This window comes from Passer domesticus, chromosome 15, assembly GCF_036417665.1.
Source record: "Passer domesticus isolate bPasDom1 chromosome 15, bPasDom1.hap1, whole genome shotgun sequence".
In the NCBI taxonomy this organism is placed as follows: Eukaryota; Metazoa; Chordata; class Aves; order Passeriformes; family Passeridae; genus Passer; species Passer domesticus.
This window is the reverse complement of record NC_087488.1, coordinates 11,626,174-11,650,476: the sequence shown is the minus strand read 5'-3', so window position 1 is coordinate 11,650,476 and position 24,303 is coordinate 11,626,174. Positions and strand designations below refer to the sequence as shown.

The window sequence follows — 24,303 nt, the reverse complement described above, 5'->3', positions numbered from 1 at the left end:
GGGACACGGATGTGTTTGCCTGCAGCGTCTGCTCCCACATCCAGCATCTCAGGGATGCTGGGCTCCGAGCAAAGGGAAACAACAGCCCTGTCTCAGGCTGTCCTGGAAAAGAATGTGTCATCGACGTGTGTGTATGTGGTAAGAATTCTGGCATTTAAATTACCAAGGGGACCTGGAAAAGTTTGTGCGTGGGGTATTTATAGAAAAATGAAAACACGGAAACCAATTTGTCTCCTGGAAATTGTCCTCGGAGGCGTTTTCTCCATCTGTCAAACCACACCCTCGGCCTCTTCCCACGCATCCCACCAGACCCCAGCGGGACACGGGGACCGCTGTCTCACAATTCAGGGTCTCTGAGGATCTGGAGCTTTAGGGTCTGCGGGCTCAAAGGGACCGTCCTGCGGAGAGCCACAGCTCAGTGTCCGCAGCTGCCGGCCTGCTGTCACCGGCCGGGCGGGGAGGGGCTGCCAGGCCCGGCCATCCCTGTCAGGATTCGGGGGGTCCCCTGCCAGACCCTTGGGGGTCCCAGCAGGATGCGGGATGGGTCCCAGCAGGGTACGGAAGGGTCCCTGCCCGGATGCGGGCGGATCCCGGCCAGGCCCGGCACGGTCCCGATTTCGGGAATCTCCCAGGCGGAGCCATAGGCGGAGCTCGGCGCGGGAAGGTGACGTCACCCGCGCCGCCCGAAGCCGGCGGATCGCTCCGCGGCACACGTGTTCCCCATGGGCGCTTTAACTCCGAGCGGGGCTTCCTATTGGCCGCCGCGCTGATTGACAGATAGGCAGCCAACCAGACGCCGCCGTTCTCCCCGCGTAGCCAATGAGCGGCAGGGGGCGGGCGGCGGCGCCAAGCGTGGGGCTCAGTTGAATGTGCCGGGGCGGCGGCTGCGGGAGGTGCGTGTGGGGCGGGCGGGGGCCGCAGCCCCGGCTCCCCCCGGGGCGGCAGCGGCTCCTCCGGGGGTCCCCCTGCCCGCACGGAGCTGCGGGAGGGGCGGGGGGGCTCGGCCCGGCCGGGCCACATGCGCGGTGGGGTGGCTGAGGGGGTGCGGTGGGATGCGGGGTTTTGTGGGGATGCGGGGTTTTGTGGGGACGTGAAGCGGGGTTTATGCTGGGAGTTGCATGCGGGCTGGGCAGCGGGTTCTGGGTGCCCCACACGTGCCGGGCCTGGCTCCGCCGTGCCGGAGGTGCCGAGCCCCTGCTGCGGCAGCTCCTGTTCCATGGGAGCCTCCCCACGTGGGTGTGGTGTGTTTCCGTGTGTGTTTCAAGGTGAATGTTTGTGCCTGAGCCGATGTTTGCCTGTGTGGGGAAACTGACGCTGAAAGTGACGCTGAAAGGGACAGGGTGCTGTAACTGCGGGAGGCCGCTTAAATCAGGCGTTCTGGCAGAGAAATAGTGCAGAATTACAACTTGAGCTGCTTTCGCACCCACCTGCAGTGCTGTCTGCAGCTCCTGTTCATGTTCACCCTCATTTCAGTCTAAAATTAAAGATAAAGCTAGCGAGACAATTATCAACCATAGCTTTACTATGTTAACCTGTATGAAAATAGAAGACTTGCAGTTTAACCAAAACTGGTTTCAAACTGCTTAGTAATCAAATGGCCTCACATTTTGCTTGTGATTGCACATGTGCATATTCATTAGATGGCTAACAGTCATGTGAATGTGTCCTGAGACGATGGGGTGTTATCTGAGGGTGGCAGTTGATCAGACAATTCACTGTGGTGTGTTCTAACCTGCAGAAAGCACAGCCTAAGTCATGGGGAATTCCTACCAGGAATATCACTGAGGCATTTTCCACAACAGGGCCTCAGAGGACAAAAGATATGGGCATTCCTACAGGGGATTGGTATTTACCTTAACTACAGTGTATTCCTAAAAGAAACACAAAAATTCTCCAAAACGAATCAAATTTCAGTGCAGACATACATTTCATAGTTAGGTAGCCACAAATAATTACCATACCAGTGTAATTATAGTATAACTGTCTGTATATGAGACTGATATTTAATATTGAAAATGGTTCTAGCTGCAGTTTGGTGGTTTCTGTTACAGAACAGCGTTTTAGAATGCCAAAAATGGTTGTGGAAAAAAAAGAAAAGAAGGCAGAAAAAAGAAAAAAGCTGAAGGAAGATGTGGCCCAAAAGGATGAGCTGGAATTGGAAACCAAACCCAAGAAGAAGAAGAAGCAAAAGCTGCAGGTTTGGCTCTTGAATTCAATACAAAATGGATTTGTTGTTGCTGTAGATTCTGTTCTGAACATGAGTTGGATTCAGTTGCAGTGATTACTTGGATGCAGTGTATTTAGTGATAAATTGAACCAGATCTGGGTGCAGTCATAGCAGGCAGAGAGGTGATCTCTGTTTGTTTTGGATGTTTCTGTGAAAAACAGAGATGGATGTGGGTGAAAGGTGAACCAAGTGAGGAGCTGTCATATGGTAATCTCGGTGCAGCTTCAGTCTTCATGTGATCCTGGGTGCCTGGGAAAACATGAAAGATGTTTTCTTGGAAGTTCTCCTGGTTTTTGGACAGAATGTCAAGTGGCCAGGAGGTGTCAGCAGTCTCTTTGTGTTCCTGAACGTTTTATGAATTATTTTATGAGAATAAAATTTACAATCTCAATATGTTACTTAAGCAGGAACTTGGAGCTGGCAGGATTTTTTGGGTTTTAATTTTGTGGTGGAAATGATGCATAATTCAAGGACAGTTCAGTTCTGGTATTTTTAGTGTTACTGTGGAATGAGGATCAAAGAACTGTAAAGCAATTCAAGAAGTAGAGAGAAAGCAGGTTTTTTTCCCTCAGGAATTCTTGAAGATCATATCAAGAAGCCATGGTCTCAACTCTCTTATGTTTCCTGGCCTAACATAAAATATATGTGAAAGCTGCTTGTTACTTCCTTTATCATGACATGTGTAGTTCAATGGAGCTTATCGAACTAAAAATTACTACTTATTTTGTTACTAGATTGTTATTTTATTTAAGCTCATTGGCAAGAACATATTTGAAGAACTCTTGCATTCATAAGTGTCTCTAAGTATTGCATTTAGAGTTTGGGAAGCTTAATATAAAAAAGCCAGCCTATTGGCAGAAGCTATTCAGAGGACTGTACAGTTTTGAACTCAGCAGAAATGTTCCTAAGTAAGAAAAGACTGCATCTTTGTCAAAGCAAAAATAGGAAATTTTGTCCTTACAGCTTCATAAGAGGGAATGTTTCTCTTTTCCTTTCCATTACAGACTGTGGATTTGCCATGCTATAATTGAGTGAAAATAATTTTCCAGGACTAAACAGTGTGAAATTGAAATGTCAAAATGAAAATGTTACTGCCTGTGACTATCTATAATTTCATGTCAAACTGCCAAACAGTCAAGGTGGGCTTCAAGCTCTTGGCAAGTGGGGCCTTTTTGGAGCATCTGATGTCCAGTGTTCAGTTCTTAGAACACCCAGATGAGTTTTGGGGGCTGTGCAGACTGCAGGACTGTGAAAGAAGGAGCAAAGAGCAATGGAAAGAAGAATCCTTAATACTGTTAGAGAGCACCACTAAGCACAACAGTTCTTGGAATCATAAAAGTTGATGCCAGTGGGTGGCTTGAACATGTATATAGTGAGTTTTAGGGAATGCCATAAAAGGTCTATGACAAGCCACTTCTTGGCATCAGCCTTATAAACTGTAACTGTTGATGGAGGAAAGTCTTAAGTTAATAGACCACTTCTTTTTTTTAAATTTATTTTTGAAATAACTGTTGAGAATGAAAAATGTGAGGCAGATCTTAAACAATTTTACTTCAGAAGTGGTTAAAAAAGTTAATTGCTTGGCAGTTTGGTTGTTACTCAGAGTAAGTACTCCCAGCTTTGTGTGAAATGCTTGGTTAAGGCACACTGGCATTTATGCTGTAAAGTGCTTCTGGTCATCAACCCCTGTCAGCATGGAAAGTGTAACAGAGAACAAGGTAAAACTGCTCTGTGTGAACAGGAAGATCAGGAGGACCTCTGGGGCTGTGCTCAGTTCCAAGTAAGAAATTTGTAACAAATATTAAGCAACTGCTGAGGTTTATTCTGCATCTTTACTTTCCTTAATTTGATTTCTGTTATTTTAAAATGAGCTGAAATTTTGCTAGATCTACAGGAGTTCCTGACTCGTGGTGCCTGGATTCTGATGATCTGTGATTGGTTTCTAATGCAGCAACTGAATTAAAGGAAACTCTTCCTGGCATTCTGAAAGTACGGATGGGCAGGCTCTCGTTTTTCCTAAGGAGTCTCATGTGTGGTAGAAAGAAGTCAGAGTTTTTGGTGGGACAGAGGTTTCACTGGTTCATTGAGTCATGTTCCTGTGATTTATTTACTTTTTTTTTTTTTTTCAATTCTAGTACAGCAAATTTAATCTCCAAAGTGGGAAATACAAATGTCTAATTGATTTTGTTACAGAGCTGGAGGCAAGTTGAGGTGTGTTTTCAGTGGCTGGATTTAGTGTACACTGATCATTCCTTCAAGAAATTTATTTCAAAAATTCTTACCAGCCTTAGACTAAGGCATTTTTCCTTGGAACAGCTTGACCTTTCAGAGTAATCTTGATGTTTTATTGATTTTCATCTACTCAATTTCTGTTTACACTAAATAGTAATAAGCAATTCAAGACCAATATGAATGTTTTCGTGAGTGATCTTAGAACCACACAGCTGTAAGTAAGACATCTCTAGGGGAGCTGAGTTTTGAAGTTTAAATAAGTTTAAAAATATAATTAGCCTTTCAGGTTTTTCTGACTGATTCTCCTAATGTTACTGTTCTATTTGCCTACTTAAAATAATCACACTTATTAAACAGATTTTTTTAATCACTAGACATTACTTTTACACTTTTTATAATGACTTTTATAGTTTGCTAACATACTTATATGTTGAACTATCAGAATGTTTAAATTTTTCCTTTCAAACTAACATGGGTATGAATAAAAGAGATTTAAAATGTGCCATCTAGGCTGGTGGTGTGAAGCTGACTATTGGCTTCTTGGGTAACAACTGCCTGATGGATCTTTTCTGAAAAGTTTTATTTCAGTTCTCTGAAAAAAAAAAATATGTGCAGTATTGTTAATGTGTCATCTTGAAATAGCAGAACCCTTAGAAGTATTTCTTTGCAATTACCCCTGTTCTGCTTCTGATTTTGGATTTCTCCAGCCTCCAAACTTTCAGCTGCCTCAGTGGCACCAAGCTTTCTGGAGCAGCACTCCTGCCAGCTGCAGCTCTGTCGGTGAGGAACAACGTGTGGCTGCTTTGTTTCCCAGGGCTGTTTGGGTTCTGCCCAGAACGACCTTCCTGTGTCAAAGGATCTTGTCATTTACGGGCAGCTCTCCTTGCTGCAGTGCTCTTTGCAGAGCTGCTGCCTTTCTGCAGAACTGTAGGAAATCCTTTCGGAACAGAACATCTATTAGGCAAGATTCAAAATTCATAATCCATAGAAAACAATATTAATTTCCTGTTCTTTCCCAATTTAGTCTAGTGAACGTTGTAATTTCAAGGAAAATTACAATGACTAAGGGAAGATCAGTCTTTATAAATCAAATCCCCTTGTTCATGGTGGAGGGGTACTTTAGGTAATGCTCATACAGCCAGTGGGTGTTTCCTTGTACTTCCTTGTTATCTCCAGCATTGCAAGTGGTTGGAGGAGGAGGAGGAATCAACATTTTCCTCAGATAAGGGCAGGATCAGTGGGAAAGGAATTTAATTGCTGAGATTCCATACAGATACTACAAACAATGGCAAATAAACAAGTAGCTCATAATGTTTCTTTCATCAAAGTGTGCAGGTGCCCAAACAGTAAGATCTGTTTACTAAATGGAAAAAGGCAAAATTTGTAAAGAAAGGGTTTTTTTGTTTGGCTTTTTGGAGGTTATCATAAAGAGCAAATAGAATTCTTAAGCTGCAAAGCAAAAAAAAAATTATTTAAAATCACTGTTTGGTTAGAAAAGCCTGTAAAATTATGTTTAAGCTGTGGAGATAAACATTTTGGGTATGAGCTCGGTGGAATAACTGGGAATGTTACTTTGATATGATCTCTAATGCTGCTTGTAATCAGGTAACTGGGGTAGTAATTTGAACGTTTAATGAATGCAAACCAGGCATTGGTGCAAACTGATCCAGCAGATACTGTAAAGCTATCATCAAACAGTGTATTTATTTGTTTGACAACCCACTAATTCATCCCAAAGCCTGTTCTTGAAATAATGAGTTGTGGATGATTTGCAAACAAACTCAGTAATCCTTTATTGTTCCCTTAATTTATTTTTCTAATTAATGGGAAGCTTATCTTGTAGCCATCAAAATAACTTGGTTTATATTTTCCCATCCTGAAAAAATGCCATGAACTTAACAACTTAGTGTGATGTTGCAGGATTTGCTTCTGATCGCCAGGCTACCAATATTAACTGTATTTTATATACATTAAAAGTATATTTTGGAAAATGTTTCCATTGCAATTCTGTTGTCCACTCTTCCTGCACTTGTTTGGTTTTACTGTACTTGCTTAATCCTCTGTTGCAAGCATTCGTGTTACCTGAGGTTATTGATTTTTGTTCAAGGAATATGTAGAAATCTTAAATCTTAAAAGAAAAAAGGAAACAAATTCCAAAAAGGTAATTTAGCATAACATCCTAAAATAAGTAACTCGTCTCATACTGGGTTTTTTGGACCAATTTTAAAGTATCTTTAATATGCAAATAGAGTTTTGTCCGTGTTATGAAGAGAAGATGACATAATCTTTCATCTTCCCCCATCCCTCCATCTCCCCTGTGCCTTGATGGAAGGACACATCAGCAGAAAGCAGTTTCCCAGAGATAAAGGGGGAATGGGAGCTGTGGCTCAAAATGGCCAAGTTAAATGTCAGGATGGATGTTATTGTGCTGGGTTTTGTCAGTCTATAATTAAAATGTTGGGCCTGTTTCTCTTTGCTTTGGGCTACCTTTCAATTGAATGTTTATTTTTGGGTTATTTGTTTGGGGTTTTTTTACTTGCACAAAGAGACAAGTTTGCTGGCCCACTGGCTCTCAGTGCCTCTCTGTATGGTGGCCTTCTGATAGTTACAGGAAATAATTACAAAGCTCTAAATCCATGTGGCTGTTATGGCTTACTGTGTGACATCTTGCTTGGTTTATCTGCTTTCTTATCTATGCAATATTTCTCAAATTAGGAAAATTTTAAAAAAAACAACCACAAAACAACAAACTTTGAGGGCAGCTGGTTATGGGACTGAAACATTTGTTTCCTGCTAACACTTCTTCATCAGAATATTGATAGAGTTGCTTCAAATTGTTTTATTAAATTAACCATACATTTATTTATTTAAAAAAGGGGGTAAATTTAATTGTGACACCCATGTAGTGTTTATAGAGAATAGTAGGCCTTCTGTAAACAAACATGTCTAAGAAGGTACAGAATTGTGTCTGAAATATGGATATGCATAGATTAGGCTGAATAATTTTACATTCCTTTGAAAATTATTTTTGTAATGGTACGAATAGATTTCCCAGGAAAGAGTATTCACAGCTGGGAAAACAGTTGCTACTTTGAAGATGGTTTTCCCAGGCAAAAGGCTCACGTCCCCAACTGTGTTTGGTATAAACAATATGTGGTGTATTTCTTACTTGTGTTTAAAGGAATTGTGCATTCTTCATTACATATTAGCCAACAAGAGTTTCATGCTAATTCTGGGTATTTGCTTTAATCTGTATCCATTCAAAGTTAATTCCCTTTACTTTTATTAATAAAGCCAGGGTATTAAATTGATGGGGAGTTTGGTGGTGAAACAGAACTGTCCCTTCTTTACTGTTAAGAGGGGAAATTCTTCTTTCTCTGCTGGGAGCACGTACTTGCTGTTTCCTCTCAGCGCTCATTCTCTGCTGGCTGGTGAGACCTTCCTTGATGGCTCCTGTTGGATTTCCAGTATAAACCCTTGCTTTCCTGCCTTAACTGCAAATACCTTGACAAAATTGAAATTCAGGACAGCAGTCCCACTTGTGGGTTGAATTTCTTGAGTGTTCAGTTGTTGAAGAAGCAAAGGCAAGATCTGCTTGACTGTGTCACCCAGCTCCAGTCCAGTGGGAACACTGTTTTCTACCCTTTTCCCATGGTAATTTTATTCTGGTTCTGTATTGATGACTTCTAACTCCTCATAGAAAGAGGCATCATCAATGAAAATTGCTGGAAAAGGCCCAGATTGTTGAACGTAGAAAACTTGGCACAAAACCTCAAAATACATGTAACTTTAGTTAAAAAGAAGTCCTGTTAACATGTGTGAATTTGCAAAATGCATTCACTTGGCAAGAAATTAACTTGTAAGCTTGACAGGATGTTTGCTGCATTCTGATACAGGATAAAGAACAGAGAAATGGGCATTCAAAGGCAATTATTCTTGACAGGGCTTGAAACTTGGAAGTGTGTATAGCATAATGTATTAATGTAGGCCTGATTCTTGTGGGTTTGTTGCTTCCTCTTTATTGCTCTTGCTACTGTTTTGTTAATGTTAATTGGCTCAAAAAACCTAAAATGGCACGGATTTGGCTATTTAAATGATGCTTATTCTAAAAAGCAGCTCTGTCCTTGATGAAATGCTGTTGCTAGTTTAAACAATGTGGGAGTCTGGTATAATGATTTTTTATAAAATATGACTTTGTGTTGATGAAATAGATTCAAAAATTTAAAAAACCCCAATGTTTTGGTGCAGATAAAAGCGGGGGGGTGATGGTTGCTTCTGTAGTATGAATGAGAAATGAGAAGTTTTCTCATTCAAAATGCCTTCTGTGTTTAGATGCAGTATTGTGAACCACATGGAAGATCAGTGTATATTTATGTATGGTAATAAATTACAGCATAGATAAAATGGCTCTTGGGTATTAGATCAAAGCCATACAGATTAATAAATACTTGGAAAATGCTTGTCTGTTACATCCAACAAGTAATTAGAACAGAAAATTAATCTTTTGACTTTTAGAACCTGCCTGAAATATCGAGGGTACAAGCATGAAGGTATTTGACAGGGGAACCAGACTCTGTCTTTGAATGCATTTACCTATTTCTAATTGAATCCCACAGGAGTTCTGTAGGACATCAAACGGAAGATCATCAACCAGTGTTTTATTAAATTTCTCAGCATTATCTTAATAATTTGCATCTGTAAACCAGGCTGTTGCAAATAGCACATACATAAGGGCAGACAGCTCTTCCTACCATCTCAGAGTTTGAAAGATGTCAAAGCTGTTCAGAGGGCTTAGAGCTGCATTGCTTAAAAAGGAGCAGAGGGGTTCTGTAAAGAGAAGAGAAAATCTAAAGTATCTGTGGAAAATAACATGCTTTTAGTATCTGTCATTCCATCCTTCCTTTACACTATGGACTGAATCCTAAAGGGGAGTTATTCATCCTTACCCACTTGTAAACTGACAAATTGGTTGCAGAACTGTTAGAGGTCATTGAAATTGGCTTTTTGTGAATTTAGGAGCCTTTATGCTCCTCACTGGCCAATTCTTTTTTCAAGTTATCTTTGTAATAGATAAGCTTTTCCAACTTTATTACAAAAGTCCTATCTTTTGTGGCTTTCAAGCCTGTACTCCAAAGACATCTTTTAATAAACTTGTAAAGTAGGGTTTTTTTAAATTGTGGAATTTACCATCCTTTGCTTAAACTATGGTTGGCTGCTTTACATTTGTCTAGATTAAGTCATGATCTAGTTTGAGCTTGTAATAGGAGCAGCCAACTGTCCTGATCTGATGGGTTTTGGAATAAAATCTCTGGCCAAGATCCAGAAAGTCTCATTCAGTGGGAGTTAAGAAGAGCACAGATCAGCAGGGTCAGGGGCAGTTTTCCAGGGGTCCTCACAGACCCCTTGTTTTGGGCTGAGGATGCTCAGTGGATGTTTGGGCTCTGTGTCAGCTCCATCAGCACCTCTGCCAGCAAGGCTGGGCTTCTAATTCCACAACACCCCAACAGTGTCACCCATCATCAGGCAGCTTTAATTAGCATAAGGAAATAACCTGTCATGTTTCTCACTCTACTAGAGAATGAGTTTGTAATATCAGAAGTAATTATTCTGACTTCGGAAGCCAAGTTAGTTTATAAATTAAGTTCCCCCACACATCACTGTCTGTGTCTTCTTCCCACCTTGACACTCAGTTGTCAGGTGGATTTTTGGGATATTATCAGTTGTTTAAGTGAGCTGTTTCCTTGGTTTCTTTCTCAGTTTGCTGTGTGCACTTCACTCTGGAGCACAAGAGTTAAAAGGTTTCTGTAGTCAGGTACAGGCTATTTCTCTTTTGTAGTTCTGAATGGAGAGAGAATGAAAGGAAGAAAATCTTATTTGCCATTATATTACTGTTTCTATTGAGGGAATGCCTGGGAAAGGAAATATTTCTGCTGCTGAGGCAGAAAACAAATCTATCTCTAGCACTATTAGGCAATTCTGCCACTGAGTTCTTTCTGTAAAAATCGCCTTAACTTCTATTCTAAGGATAATTTAACAATATCCTAATAATTTTCCTGTTTCTCTACTATGTCTTTTTTTTTCTCCCCACAGTTTTTTTTAAGTCCTTCCAGAAAACACACTGAATGCAATTTGAAAAGGTCTTAAACCTCTTCAGAGATTTTGCTTGCAGTTCAAGTGAACTGGGACTTGTAAGCAAAGCTGCTGCTTTGGGAAAGCTTACCCTGCTGCATTAAATATTTATTTTGAGAAGATAGGGTTTTACTTTTTGGTAATGAACAGCTCAGTAGTTTAATTTAGAACTTTGAAATAGCTGTATATACCTGTGGCAGACTGAACAATGTGAGAAAACAGGTTGGAAACTTGAAAATGGTTTTTATCATGGGGGTTGAATGGTTTCAAAACCATCCTAAACCCATAGGTGACTGTGTGAGGCTCAGACAATCATCTTAATATTTTGTAGTAGCACTTAGTAGACTTCTGTAAAAGAAATTAAGCAGCATATAAGAAAGTGAGTTGAAAGTAGAGCTGATCTGCACAGTGTGCAGTCCCGAGGGGGCATTGCTCCTGTGTTGGCACCTTGGGTGGCTCAATATGCAGCTGTTTATTCACAGCTCCTGCCTGCTGTGTGATGTCAGTCCAAAAAGAAGCCCAAGCCCAAGGGTTAAAAGTTTATTGTAATAAAAGTCACTGTGGAATAAATAGTTTGGACAACACTGTTGAAGAAAGGACACCTAACTTGTAAATATCACTGGAGGGTGTTCAGATTTTCATATCTGGTGTCTCTCTTTGGAACACAGCACAGGGCATGTACCACAACCTCCCTGACAGCAGAGCTTAGGGGTATAGGGGAAAGGTGTTCTGTGTGCATGTCTTAAAAGTGACTTGTTCCCCATCATATGTTGTTCCTGTTTTACCATTAAAAAAAGAACAAATAAACAATTGATTTGGCCCTGTGCTCTTCTGTGATGAAAACTTTAAATGTCTGTCTGACGATCTGAATGGGTAAGGTAAGACTTAGGGTGAAAGGGAAGGATAGATACTGTCCCTTAAATTCAAATCAAGCCCTTATCTTTGTTGTTTTAAATCAAAATCAAATTAATTCATTGCTTCACCTTCATAAGTAGCTATTAAAATTCAAACCTATTTCTTCATACACTCACTTGTTTTTAGTTATGCAGAAACAAGTTCCAATGGAATTAATGATAATCAGGGTTGAACTTGACATGCTTTTACTTACGGTAAACCACTCTTTAACACATTTTTTATGTGACAATCCTAACCATTTAAAATTGTCCAGACAACCTTTTCCCTTTTGCAGTCTTAATAAACAGCTGAGAGAATACAGCAAAATCCTTACACGGGAAAAAATTCAGTAATACTCTAACACAACTTGATGGCTGGAAAAAAGATTAGAGCCTGCACTGTACAGGCAGTGAATTTTGAAACACAGATACTTAGTCTGAAATTTTACAGGCATTTTCTTGTAAAACTTTGTGCTTAATTTTTTTCAAGTTTTTGATGGGAGAGGTGACTTTTCTTGCATCTTATCCATATTATGTCAAAGCCTTGCACAGAATCTGGGATCACCTGACTCATTGATTCAAATTCTGTGTCACATGCCCTCCCATCCTGTAATGCTCTTCAGAAATGAATCAAGCTTTATCTTTAGACTGACAGACTTTGCGTTTTTGAGAGGTGGATGTTGTGTCTGCACAGTTGGTATTTAGTGTATCTCCCAAAACTGTCAAAAGAATGCGAAGTTCCAGCATCTCCTTAACATTTTAAAGAGGTCACACATAATTCTTTTTCTCATCTCTTTTTACACAGCTAAGGGAAGCTTTCAGTTGCATTAGGTCCAGATTGGTGCTAGTTTGTGCTGTTTGCATTTATTTTGTTTCTAGATGTTCAGTTATACCCTGTGCATTCAAGGCAGTCTTGTGCTAAAGTATTATTTTCAAAAGCAGTTAATGGTTTCAGGGATTTTTTGATTATTCCCTCTCTCCTCTTTTCTGTGAGCTTTTCCTACTACTAGACTTTTCATGTCTGGAAACTTTATATGGACTATTACAGCAAAGATTGTAAGCAACTGTGATAAACAGGTTTTTAAATCTCATAGTTGTCATCAGTCCAGTGTTTTAGAAAGGCATATGGAATATTTTCCTTCAAATCACAAATGAAACAATTTATGAGAGACCAGAGGTAAAAAGTGAAGGAGTTGTATAAAAATTCTTGTTCCTATTCCCTTTTTCCTTTACACTCTAGAAAAGGTTTTATTTACTGGTGATTATGTCCTTTGAAACTAAAAAAATAATGACACATCGAGCTGAGATCCTTTTGGTCCATGAATAAGCCATAGTAGAGGGTTATTGCAAGATGGTGGCTTGCAGAAAACATGTTGTGTACATAAACACATGGAAGTTGTATGACATTTCTGTAAATATTACTTTGTACAGAGTTAGTGCTTAAAAAAAGCTTTGGGAATAAGTGTGCAGTTTTTTCAGCTGGGAGAGTGCTTTGCATTTAAAGTAAGAAGTATGTTTAAATTTAGTAATTTCAGGCACAGTTCGTAAGCCTGTCCCAAAATACCAGCAGTAGGGAACTCATCAGGTATTTTAGGTTTGTAATTTGGTTTTAAACATGCAATAGGTTGTTTCAGGTTGAGTAAATATTGTTTTCTTAATGCTATAGTAATCTGGTCTTTCCTAGATTTCACTGTATTTTACAGAATAAGATCACTTAGAAACAAACTACTTTGGAGGATGCATGAGCAGGCATTTGCTATTACTGTTTGTTTATTATTATAAGCTTCTGCACAAAGACTTTGTTGATTTGTGTTCTGCAGGGGTAGCAGAGAGGCTTCTACCATAGACTTGATCACAAATATGATCCCTGTATTGGGAGGAGGGGAAAGGATCTTATTCCTAAAAAAACAAAATAAGCAACAACTACGCTTGGGAAAGTGTATTCCTGCAACCCCAAATAAATTCTTTATTGATGGCAGGCGTCAGGATTGCACAAACCTAATAAATCTGTAAGCTCATGATGGGTCTGTCTTCTCAGAACTGCATTGCTAAAACAATTATCCCTTCCTTCAGCTGGGTGTTGTCTGAAATAGCCATCTTTAATGGTGTGATTAATGTTTATTGGCAGTCCATAGGACCTGAGTAATTGTGGCTGAAAATACTGAGGAAAAAGGGGTGTGTGAGATGCAGCACAATGGTGGGAGATTACTTACTGAGTGTTTGTTAGCAACTCATGCTATGCTTGCATCTTTCTTGAAAGATCTGCTTGGCGTTCTGCAGAGAGGATGGAGCTAAACACATTTTTCATTAGCCTGTGATTAGCAATCACTCACAAATAATCTGCAGTTGCCTCAGACTCCACAGTGCCTTTCCTCTTGGAGCTGCAGGAATATCCAGCTATCTATTTCAAATTCAGCCATCAGCATCTTGTGGCCTTTCTGTTTATAGGTCAAGTCTTTTGTGGCCAAACCTTCCACTAAGAAACTCCAGATATGTCATGAGAAATATGAGTGGAATCATAATTTTCACTGTTTTCTTTATTGCTTTAGTAGCTTTAGTCATTGTTTTAAAGGTCTACATTTAAAAATCCTTTAAAATCTGTTATTGAGCTAATTAATTAAAATATCACATTTGAAAATAGGACAGAACATCTTATTCTGCTGAGTTCTGGTGCTTCAGTCAATAAGCACAGAAGTGAAATGAGTTTATTCACTTGAGAGATGCAGCAAGTGATGTTTTAATGATCTTGCACGCTAATCTCTAGGAACTTTATAGCTTCCTCTGAACAAGTCCAGGAGTAACCTGTGCTAGACATCAATCAGATTTACAACCCAATTATTTGCTAGAAGAAAAGAAACACTGTTTTCCAGTAAGTGGTGCTATCATTTGCTTGCTTAGTCTAATTATTCTTCAAATGATCAAAGCATCTAAAATGCATCTTACGGTCTTGAAATGCTGGGGGTTTCTGGAGGTGGGATGGGTGTGCATGAAGTTCAGATCTGATGATCACTAATCACGCTCTCCATTACATATGGTCTTCCTTCCTGAAATTGGAGGCTTCTGTCACTTTCATAAGCAATATCTACACAATATCTTTTGCAGAAAGTGACACTTCCTTAAAATCACAGCATTGTGTTCTGGAATGTGAAGAGATTTTGTGCAATGTGCACTCAAATCTGAAGGCAGGTGTGAATGTACACGATGTTGGTGCACTGGCATTTTTGACAAAAAGGCCAATTATGTTTGTTCTGAGAGAGCATCAGGGTCAGTCCTTAAAAGACAGAATGAAGCACTACATTTTGCTTCTGTGAAGTTCTTTCAGATGAGCACCATAGTTACAGATGATTTTGGTTTTGATCAAGTACTGATGTAAACAGTAGATTACATTTAGGAGACAAAAACTCATCACTGTGCTTGATTATATTAAGATTAAAAACTTAATCATGGAAGACATGCTAGAATACAGTGACGATAGTACCATGTATTTCTTGTAAGCAAAGTCATTCATCTTAACATGTTTGGGTGAAAAAAAATCAATTTTTTTTCTGCATCACCACATCAATATGTTGTAATGATTTTTCCTCACTGTTACAGCAGCTTCATTATTTCAGTGGAAGTACCTTATATACACCAGCAAAGTATCATCTCTGATAATCAGATTACATCTACAGTCTTCCTAAGTTGATAAAATTTTCTCTTATATTGTCATTCATATATGTATAATACAAAATAAAGCTTCTTCAGTGCTCAGCTTTTAATAATCTTGTTCATAATTAAATATAAATCTGACTAAAACATATTCTTCTACATTAAAGTCTTGTCATAAAAACATTTCGAATATAAACCTTCAATACTCAATAGAGTGATACAATATATATATACACACACACAAATGCACTTTTTTTCTGTTAGTAGCAAGCATTTTGTTCACTATTTGCACAACTTCACAGTCATATGTCTTATACAATGACACTAAATCAGACTTCTGATTGCTCATTACTGTCAGGAATGACAGACGTTAAGGCAGCCTGACAGAAGCGATGCAATGTTGACATTTTTGTTTTCTGTTCAATGTACAGTCGCAGTTTGTCTCTGAAGGTTTCCCCCAGAAAGCTGTAAATTAAGGGGTTCAAGCAGCTATTAGAAAAAGCTGCTAGGTTCACAATGTGTCCTGTTAAAGGATAATCATGCCTGAAGGATGGGCTGTTGGAAGAGACGGGCTCGCTTTTCCTCTGGAGAAGTTGGACGCTAATGAAGACGTTTTCAGGGAGCCAGCAGATAAAGAAAACCAGGACAACAACAAAAATCATGCGCAGAGCCTTCTGTCGCCGCAGCCGGAGACTCCTGTGCTTGTGCGCTTTTATAAGGACTCGAACAATTAATGAGTAACAAAGACCGATGATCACAAAGGGGATAATAAACCCCAGGGTTATCTCTAGCCACTGGATTTCTTTTACATCTGCAAAACAGAAATAGACCTCTCCGGTGTGCTGTAAGTGCACGGCTGTAAATGGGACTAGAGCTGCCGAAATGGATGCCATCCATATGAGCCCACAGCTCAGTCTAGCGTGCTGCATAGTGCGAAAGAGGTTGGACCTCATTACTTTGGCCAGGGCTAGGTATCTGTCAAAACTCATCCATGTCAGAAAGAAAATGCTGCTATACATGTTGATCTGAAGGAACAAAGACATAAAGGTACAGATGATGGTGATATCGTAATATTTCTCGTCAAGATTAAACACCTCAATGAGAGAATCGGCCACTAGAATGAGATCAGCCACTGCCAGGTTTATGAAGTAAAGGTCTGGGATTGTCATTTTTTCCCGAAAGCTAATGTTGACAACCAGGATCAGAATGTTTCCCACAAAACCGATAGGAAAAAGGAATATTGTGTAAAGACATGATAAGAAAAGGCCAATAACATATTGTTGGTGTTCTGATTTATCAGCTAATCTAGAGGATATGCTTTCGTTACACAAATGGGATCCACTCAGGTTAAAAGTTGTGCTGTTACATAGAACAGGTGATACTGAGGCAGAATAAGTTTCCATGGTTAAAATATCTGCAAAAAGTATATTAGTACTCACAGTTTGGTGGCAATACCAAAAAAATCAGATTTTTGGTTGCTTTCAGCTGAATTCCTAGTAAACATTTTTGATTGGAATTGAAAAAGATACACACTTTTGTATAGGAAATTAAATGCTTTAAAAGTCAGATTAATTAGACTTAAAACTGACTGAAATATAATACTACAAATAGTGAATGTCTTAATTTGTTTTACAGGATACTATATACATTTTAAATGAGAGAATTTGCAGTTCCTGTATGCCTTAAGATCGTGTAGGAATCTTTTTACCATGGTGGTACGTGGGTCTCTTTAATAAAAGCTTTTCAGCAGCAGTGTTCCTTCATGCAAGTTGGAAGGCAGTGGGATTTTAGCTCCATTTGTTTTCTTTTAATAATCAATGAACATCCTTGGACCTGCAATTTGCAAATGGAAAACAATTAATCTCATATTCCAGCACCGCTCCATGTGCCATTAGCTTCTGCTAACTGAAATCACAGCTGAGGTTGTGGGAAACATCATGCTCTAATATAAATGCAAAGGTTCACTAAAAAGAATTTAAATTTGTTCTAGATCAAAATACATTATGAGGGCAGGTCTGTTAAAATTGTGTGTGCCCCTCAGGGGTTGTGTATTAAAAAATGAAGAAATACAGAGAAATCAAATGAGTGACTTTAACCTAATAAAGGAAAACTGTATTTTTAAATATATATACATATTTATTTTGTCAGCTTGTAAGACTAATAAATAGCAGAGTCTGTGGCTGAGAAGGCAACAGAGATGAAAAGCAGTTGGTTCCTGCTGCTTTCAGTGGGAAGGAAAAGCAAATTTTAGAAATGAAGGTAATACAAGTAGCATATTGATTTACACCAACATTATTATACTCAATTTGTTTTCTGTTGTGATTTATTATGTTTCACTGACTTCCGGGTAGCAATGGAAAACAACCAGTTATCAGATTTGTTTACTTCTAAATGTTGAATGTTATGCACTTGAAGCATTGCTAGAAGTTTATTTCAAAAAAGAAAGAGCCAAACAAAGACACCCCAAACAAATAAAACAGCAAGAAAATTATAAACCAGGATATTTTGGTGCTAAATATTAAATATTTTTAACTGCTTTGATCTTCATCTTACTATCAACCATTGGTTTTTATCTACATGAAAATATATTTTTTAAATTGTTTGCTAGTAAAATGAATGCATATTTCCACATTTTAATGACTTAAATCCTGCCAGTGTGCAGTCGGGGGGAGAAAAGAGCGGATCACCAGTGGAGTAGGAGCGTTAGAATAGTTTTAGTCAGAAATACAGCTCTTAGTTTGCTTAAATGTATTCAAGTCATCAGAAATAGCTGCAGATACTTAAATAAAGATACAGGTTCCAGAGCTTCGATTTCTTAATGAAACAGGTATGAGCTGCCAGTACCTGTTGCTGTGTTTTGAATAATTTTAACAGTATAAATCTTCATGCTAAAATGTCCATGTGAAGTTACACTTATTAGAAGGTTCAGTGTTTGTTTCAAGCAGCGGTGAAGTCAGACATAAACCGTTGTCTTTATGTAACAGCCTTTTATTTGTGAATAAGGCAGTAAAACAGATTTAAATATAATAAAAGATAAGTTAACAGCCTGAGCAATTGATTTTAAAAGGTCCGTAGGTGGTCAGATTTTAATTACATCTGAAAGGCTGCCAAAAGCCAAGCAATTAAAAGCATTGCAGGTAAACTATGTACTGTGAAACATTTTATTTTACCTTAATTCCATTTCTCCAGAGCTGGTTTTCCTGCAGGCTGCTCCTCGCTGGGTGCACACGTAATGGATGTGCCAACTTCCACTGTCCTCTCGGTAAAAACTTGCTTTTAGGTGTGCAGAGCTGCAGTGGATGCCACCTGTTGATGATTCAGCAGTAAAAACAAAAATCATATAAAAGTCTTGTTCTGCTTTAGGACTTATTAAATAAAGGAGAGTTTACAAGAGCAAAATGCAGATCTTGCTGCATGTCCTTGGCAATAAAACAAGCTTTATAGATTCCCAGGGTTGTTCTAATTTGTGTGCAGTTGAAGTGCTGCTGAACAGCCTTATAAGGCTAGAATTAACCCTGTTTCTGCTGGTTTCTTTTTTACTAGAACTACTGAAACATCTTTCTCCTGTATTTGTCAGTTTTATTTTGCCTGGTGTTCATTGCACCCTCCTTTCTGTCTCTGGTGTTTAAGTTTTATAGTTCATTCAAATCTAGAGCTCAGCTGAACAATAATTAAGAGATTTATTTGCAGATTGCAACGAAGCATATTTTACATAGAGATAAAGCAATTATTACTGTTATTTGTGTTATTTTTTAAAAGCCTCTGGGCAGTCTAAAGGGAAATATTGGATTGAAGACATCAAGCATCTGAGAAGGGTCATTTGCTAAATGGAGAAGATAAATTTCAGTTTTCCTACCTTCAAGTCGATTCCATTTTGCCTGCTTGTATTTGAATTTTCAGGTATATGTTGTCATTCTCTTACTTCTTAGAATTGCTCAGCTCAAAATCACATGGAGGAAATCAGCTTACCCTACAGAGAATGAGGAGCCTCAGTTTTGCATGAAACACCAGTGTTGCAGGTGGAGTTTTGCATTTCATCCGCAGGGGGTAAAGAAACCTACTTGACGTTTCAAGTAACACCACCTACTGGTGGCCAGAATTCTTAGAACGGGAAGAAAGTCAAACTTTCCTCATGAAAGAGCGATATTTTATTTGTGGCAGTTGCTTTCTGTGGTTATGTTGATCTGACACCTGAACATTCAGTGCCCTGAGTGGCTTTGCTGTACACGGATGCAGCATTCTGCTGCTGCTGGAATGAGATGAATGGGATCTCAGCATTTAGGACTTCAGGAAGACAGTGTGACAGTTTCAGAAGTGTGGAGTAAGCAATTAACATGTCATTATAATGGATGTATGACACCAATTACAGTGGTCAAATATCTCTAGGTTACAAAGGATCTCTCTGTGAAGCAGAGGTTCTTTATGTGAGTGGCTTTGGGAGCAGAAGCCCTTTGCCTTCATTGAGGCAAATACATTATTTGCTGGTTTTTCTGCTACACAGTGTGCCTTGGAATAGAGGATTTTGGCAGTGTTATTTAAAAAGTTTTTAAAGATGTTCTTGCATGATGGCTCTTAGTAAATAGTTTTGGAATCAGTTATTATTTAGATCAAAAGAGTGTTTGCGCAGATTGGTGCTGGTAAATTTTTTTTGAACAGAAGATTTGCACTGTGTGTGGAATGGAGTGGTTTAATACAGGGCGATGAGGACAGAGCCTAAAGTGTTTTGCTTTGAGACGTGTACAAATATGATTGCATTGTAGGACTGGAATATTGTAAATGTTAGAAAAATCTTGTGATACCAGCTTTGAAAGACGTAATTTTTTGCTGTCATAAAAGAACAGGATTGAAAAGAGTCTTTATTGTTAATTGTTGATCATGTGGTTTTGCTGTACTTAATTCTGTCCTTCAGAGCTTCCACTGATCTTGCAAGGGCCTGAAGGATTTTTTACTTTTCTTCAATGTGTAACGTTCACTTCTGGGTGTCAGTTGTTTGTTATTATGGGGGCCTGGATTTGATAATCAGCTGTTCTGTTTGTCCTTGTTTGTCTAGCTCTGAATATCAGCTGATTTACTATTAAAGTGTATAATTCTGAATGATAATTTTCTTGTTTGAATTCACGGTAAGAAATATGTCACTTTGCCATACTTCCAGAGTTGTGAGGAAATTCTCTTTCAAATGACCCATGAAGTTGCTGTTTTCTATGCTAGAAGAACTGTGATGCATAAGAGGTCATATTAGGTATTATAGTACTCTTGTATATTATTATATTGTAATTAATGGGTTCTGTATTTATCTGAATATGTTATGAGATGATCGTGCGAATCCTCTGAATCCTGTTTCCTAAAACAGATCACAGCATTTTCAGGCCCCTGTTTATGCAGTCAAATTATTGTTACTGATTAATCTACCTTAATCTCCCTGTTTGTCATTTCCATATTCCATAAAATACTTCAAAGTAATTTTAGCATCTGCTGAACATTGTACTTTTGCTCTTTCCCTGTCAGTATTCCACAGGACTTTACAGTGACTGCCTTGATGATCCATGGTCACAGTTGTGACAGTGTTGAGTCTTAAGCTCCACCTGTTTTACCTTCCTGTGATTGTTGCTGAGAAAATCTGTGAAGGCAACTGGTGCAGTAGGATTTGTATAATGTCAAACCTCAGTAATTCAGCATTTGGAATATTCCTGGTTTGTTTTTAGGTAGCAATCAATATGTAAAGCTCTGTAAATATCTCAGTAAAATGTCTAACACCAGAGAGACTTTCAGAAGCACTGCTGCAGTTGTGATGTACTTCAGAGCAAGAGTTGTGATGTACTTCAGTACCAAGAGGCTGAATCTGGGGTATAATAGAAGATATTCTGTGTAATTTAGCAGACTTCAACATATGTGCCTGCTATTGTGCTGCTAAAAGGTGGCAGCTGAGGAGAAAGAAAGTGGGAGGTGTATGGGAGAGAGCACTGTTGAGAGCTCTGATGCATCACAGCTCTTGTGCCAGCACTCTGTGGCAGCCTCTCCAGCTGGATAAGCCCTCTAAGATGTAAGAGACTCTTGGATTCTGTCAGAAGTGTGGAAGTGTTTTGGGTATGAAGCTGTTGAGTCCTGGAGAAATTAGATCAGGGCAAGGATATAGAAAGCTGAAAAAAAAAGTAAGGCACTGTATTGCATGGAGCAGGATGGAAGCATAAATTAAAATTGTATTGGAATGCTAACATTGTAATATAACCTTTGCAGAAGAAATAAAATTTGTGATTCTCCAGGAGAGAATCTCTTCTGGAACTGTCTCTAGAGGAGGTACAGGTACTGTTCATGAGGTTTTCCAGATAGACTGAGGTCCAAATCCTCTCTCACCTTTTTCAACCACGGAATGAAATCAGCATCCATTACCCTGCTCTAGAGCACCCTCACACTTTATCCTGTCCAGCCTCAGTAGCAAATAATTGTTCTTGCAAATGATCAAACTTTGTTTGAGCTGGCATTAATTGTTTCTGTGCCTCCAGAAAACCTTGGGTGGAGTGTATTTTGTGTATTTAGGCTTTCCAGTTGCCAGTAATTCTGAGAATGCATTTTTCTTACTAAAAATAATTTTTAAAAGTTCGGCCTTTTCCTTTTGCAGGGACAACACCCATTCAAACCCATTCAAACTATTCTGGTAAAATCTTTTTATTTTTTTCTTAAAGCATATATTGCAAAACTCTTAAGGGATAATCTAAAAATTCCACTAAATGGAGCCACAAAATGTTGTCTGTGAAAGATCACAGAATCCTAGAGTGGTTTGGGTTGGAAGGGATCCTAAAGATCTAGATCCAAGCCCTCTGCCATGAGCAGGGGCACCTTCCACTAAACCAGAGTGCTCAAAGCCTCATCATAGGACTTCAGGCTCTATTCAAATGCTATTTTAAAAGATTTTTTCAAAACATCAATGATTTTTATTTTAGTGGCTGAGTCTGGCAGTCCTTTGCTGGACACTTTGTACCATGGAAGTGAAATGTATTCTTTCATTCTATCCATTAGTGAATTTATTTGTTGTGCAACATATATGGTGGACACATTATATAGAGTACTTACTTTGGCTGAATTGCTTGAGTTTTCACCATGCCCCAAATCTTCTGTGGCTGCCTCAAAATCAAGATAAATAATACTGGTGTGTTCAGTTTTTTCAGTGTATTCATCTGTTTCAGTGTGTGTAAGTTTAATATTAGAATGTAACTAAGGGCAGGCTTAGAAATACGTGTAGGGATGTAGCAGCTCGAGTTGTGATTCAAGTGTGCACATCCAGTCTCTAGCTCAAATGTTGTTTGCAATGGGACCAGATCAAGTTTGAGCCAGCTGGTTCAGTAATGATGAGTCCTGACTTCTTTCCCAAAACATGTTACCAACTCAGAAATTCAAGCTTTAATTTCAGCCTGATCATTTCTCTTCGTCTACTGAACAAAGTGTTTTTTTCAAATGAAGACCAAAGTCGTGGAAAGATACAGATATTACCAAGACAGAAGTAAAATATTCTCCTTTGAACTTTCTAGTATATCCCTTCAGTTAATTTTGACAGCCTGCCTATAAAAATATATGCTGTATTTCTTCTGGAACATTCTGTTCACAACTGGGTGAAGCCTGGGAGAAGTGAGGGTTCAACCGAGCTGCTGCTTGCATAAGAGAAAAAAATCTCAGAGCAGGGAGATTTTATTTTGTTCTTAAAAATATTCTTTGGATTATTAATTATTTAAAAAATATTGCTTCTAATCTTAGCTAAAGCTGCTCTTCTCTCCCTCATATCAGACTGTATTAGACGGATTTTGGGAAACTGCTTGTGTTCCTTCCCTGTTGCACATAGGGGTGTTTGCTTTCATATTCTAGCTGGATGCAAGTAGATTTTCTCTAGAACCACATGTTCATTGCTCTAAACTTTAATGTAAGCTCTGACTTTATCAAGAATAATTCTATGGAAACATTTCTCTATGGCTAACATTTATATTCATAACTATTTGAGTTACTGTTTTGCATTTTTCAACCTCTTCCCTTCTGTTTACCTTTGTTTTCTCATATTCAGTTGCAAAGTCTTTTCATTGTACAGAGAGATTTCTTCATGGCGATATAACCAGCCATCCAGAAAATACTCAGGTTTTTTCCACATGGACAGGGAGGAGATCAGAGTACACACACTCACATCTCACAGATGGCAGCCAGGAGCTTTCCCCAGGAGTGCTCGCAGACTCACACGCAGTTGTTCATTCTGCCAAGGTGTGCTCACTCTCTGATCCTACAGCTGACAGTAGATCCCTACAGGTTTTTTTGTGTGTGACACTTGGGTATGGCCCTGCTCTAGCTGTGTACCCTGCTGAGAGTATCATGAATCACCTTTGTGCCCTGCTCAACCCCGTGGCTCCTCACAGGTGTGTTACTGGCATTCACTCACATCACTTTCCAGGACCCAGCTAACTTTTACTGACTCTATTTTCTTTTAGGCACCTTTCAAAGTAACTCAGAAACAGCACAATATTTATTCTTTTATCCTTAAATATAAAATGTATGGAAGCTGTAAATAAAGTAGAATCATTTGCACATAATTCCCATACTACAAAATATCCTCCTCATCCACAGTGCAGCTGAAACTCTGACTTTCTGAGCTGGGATAAACAGCTTGCATCTTCTGACGTATTCTTTCACTCAGTCTGTCAGCTTTTTCACTGATGTGCAGCTCCTAACAACTCGTCTCTTCAGACTTCTTTCTGCAAGGCTGATCTTTGGTCTGTGTTGTTTAATCTCCCTCTTCTCAGGTGCAAAACAAAACCTCTGATGCCATCTGAGAATTCCTTTCACAAGTATGAAATTGGCTCTCGTGTTCAAAGAGATGATTCTTATCTGCCTACTTCCTTTCTGACCACGTTCTATAATGATCTGTTTATATATAGAGTTCTTTAATTATCCATCTGTTCGTGCTGGCAGCAGAACAAAATTCAACAGGGGAACGAGCTGACACAATGTAATGCAGACATCTTACCAGCTTGTGGAAATGTTGGTCCTTACAGTCATAGTGGGATTATATATTGCCCTTTATTTGCATGTGATACAGTCATGGTCCATACCTGTCAGGATTTGGATGTCCAAGTCTAGATCCACATCTCTAGATTGATCTGTATTCTGCATGATTATTGTTCTTCCATTTCTTGGAAGCCC

At 39.0% G+C, this 24,303-nt stretch overlaps 3 protein-coding genes across 4 annotated transcripts in view; 1 reads left to right on the top strand and 2 right to left on the bottom strand.

The window, feature by feature from the left end:
- Window positions 1–486: 486 nt before the first annotated feature.
- LOC135281671 (proline-rich proteoglycan 2-like) lies at window positions 487–1,218 on the bottom strand. The gene has a single exon (XM_064390721.1). The coding sequence runs from the start codon at window positions 1,216–1,218 to the stop codon at window positions 487–489; it is 732 nt and encodes a 243-aa protein (XP_064246791.1).
- Window positions 739–24,303, top strand: part of C15H7orf50 (chromosome 15 C7orf50 homolog) — a 122,882-nt gene continuing 99,317 nt past the window's right edge. The window contains exons 1-2 of one of the 2 annotated variants that reach the window (XM_064390014.1): window positions 739–893; window positions 2,052–2,197. In XM_064390014.1, the coding sequence (XP_064246084.1) occupies window positions 2,066–2,197 (132 nt within the window). In that variant the 5' untranslated portion in view covers window positions 739–893; window positions 2,052–2,065. Of the gene's footprint in view, window positions 894–1,147; window positions 1,266–2,051; window positions 2,198–24,303 lie in introns of those variants that run through there. The other variant, XM_064390013.1, reaches the window with a different exon arrangement.
- Window positions 15,002–19,137, bottom strand: GPER1 (G protein-coupled estrogen receptor 1). Its single transcript, XM_064390012.1, has 3 exons — window positions 18,986–19,137; window positions 18,300–18,435; window positions 15,002–16,962 (listed from the first exon to the last, which is right to left on the bottom strand). Exon 3 carries the CDS (start codon window positions 16,530–16,532, stop codon window positions 15,459–15,461), a length of 1,074 nt encoding a protein of 357 aa, XP_064246082.1. The 5' UTR covers window positions 16,533–16,962; window positions 18,300–18,435; window positions 18,986–19,137; the 3' UTR covers window positions 15,002–15,458.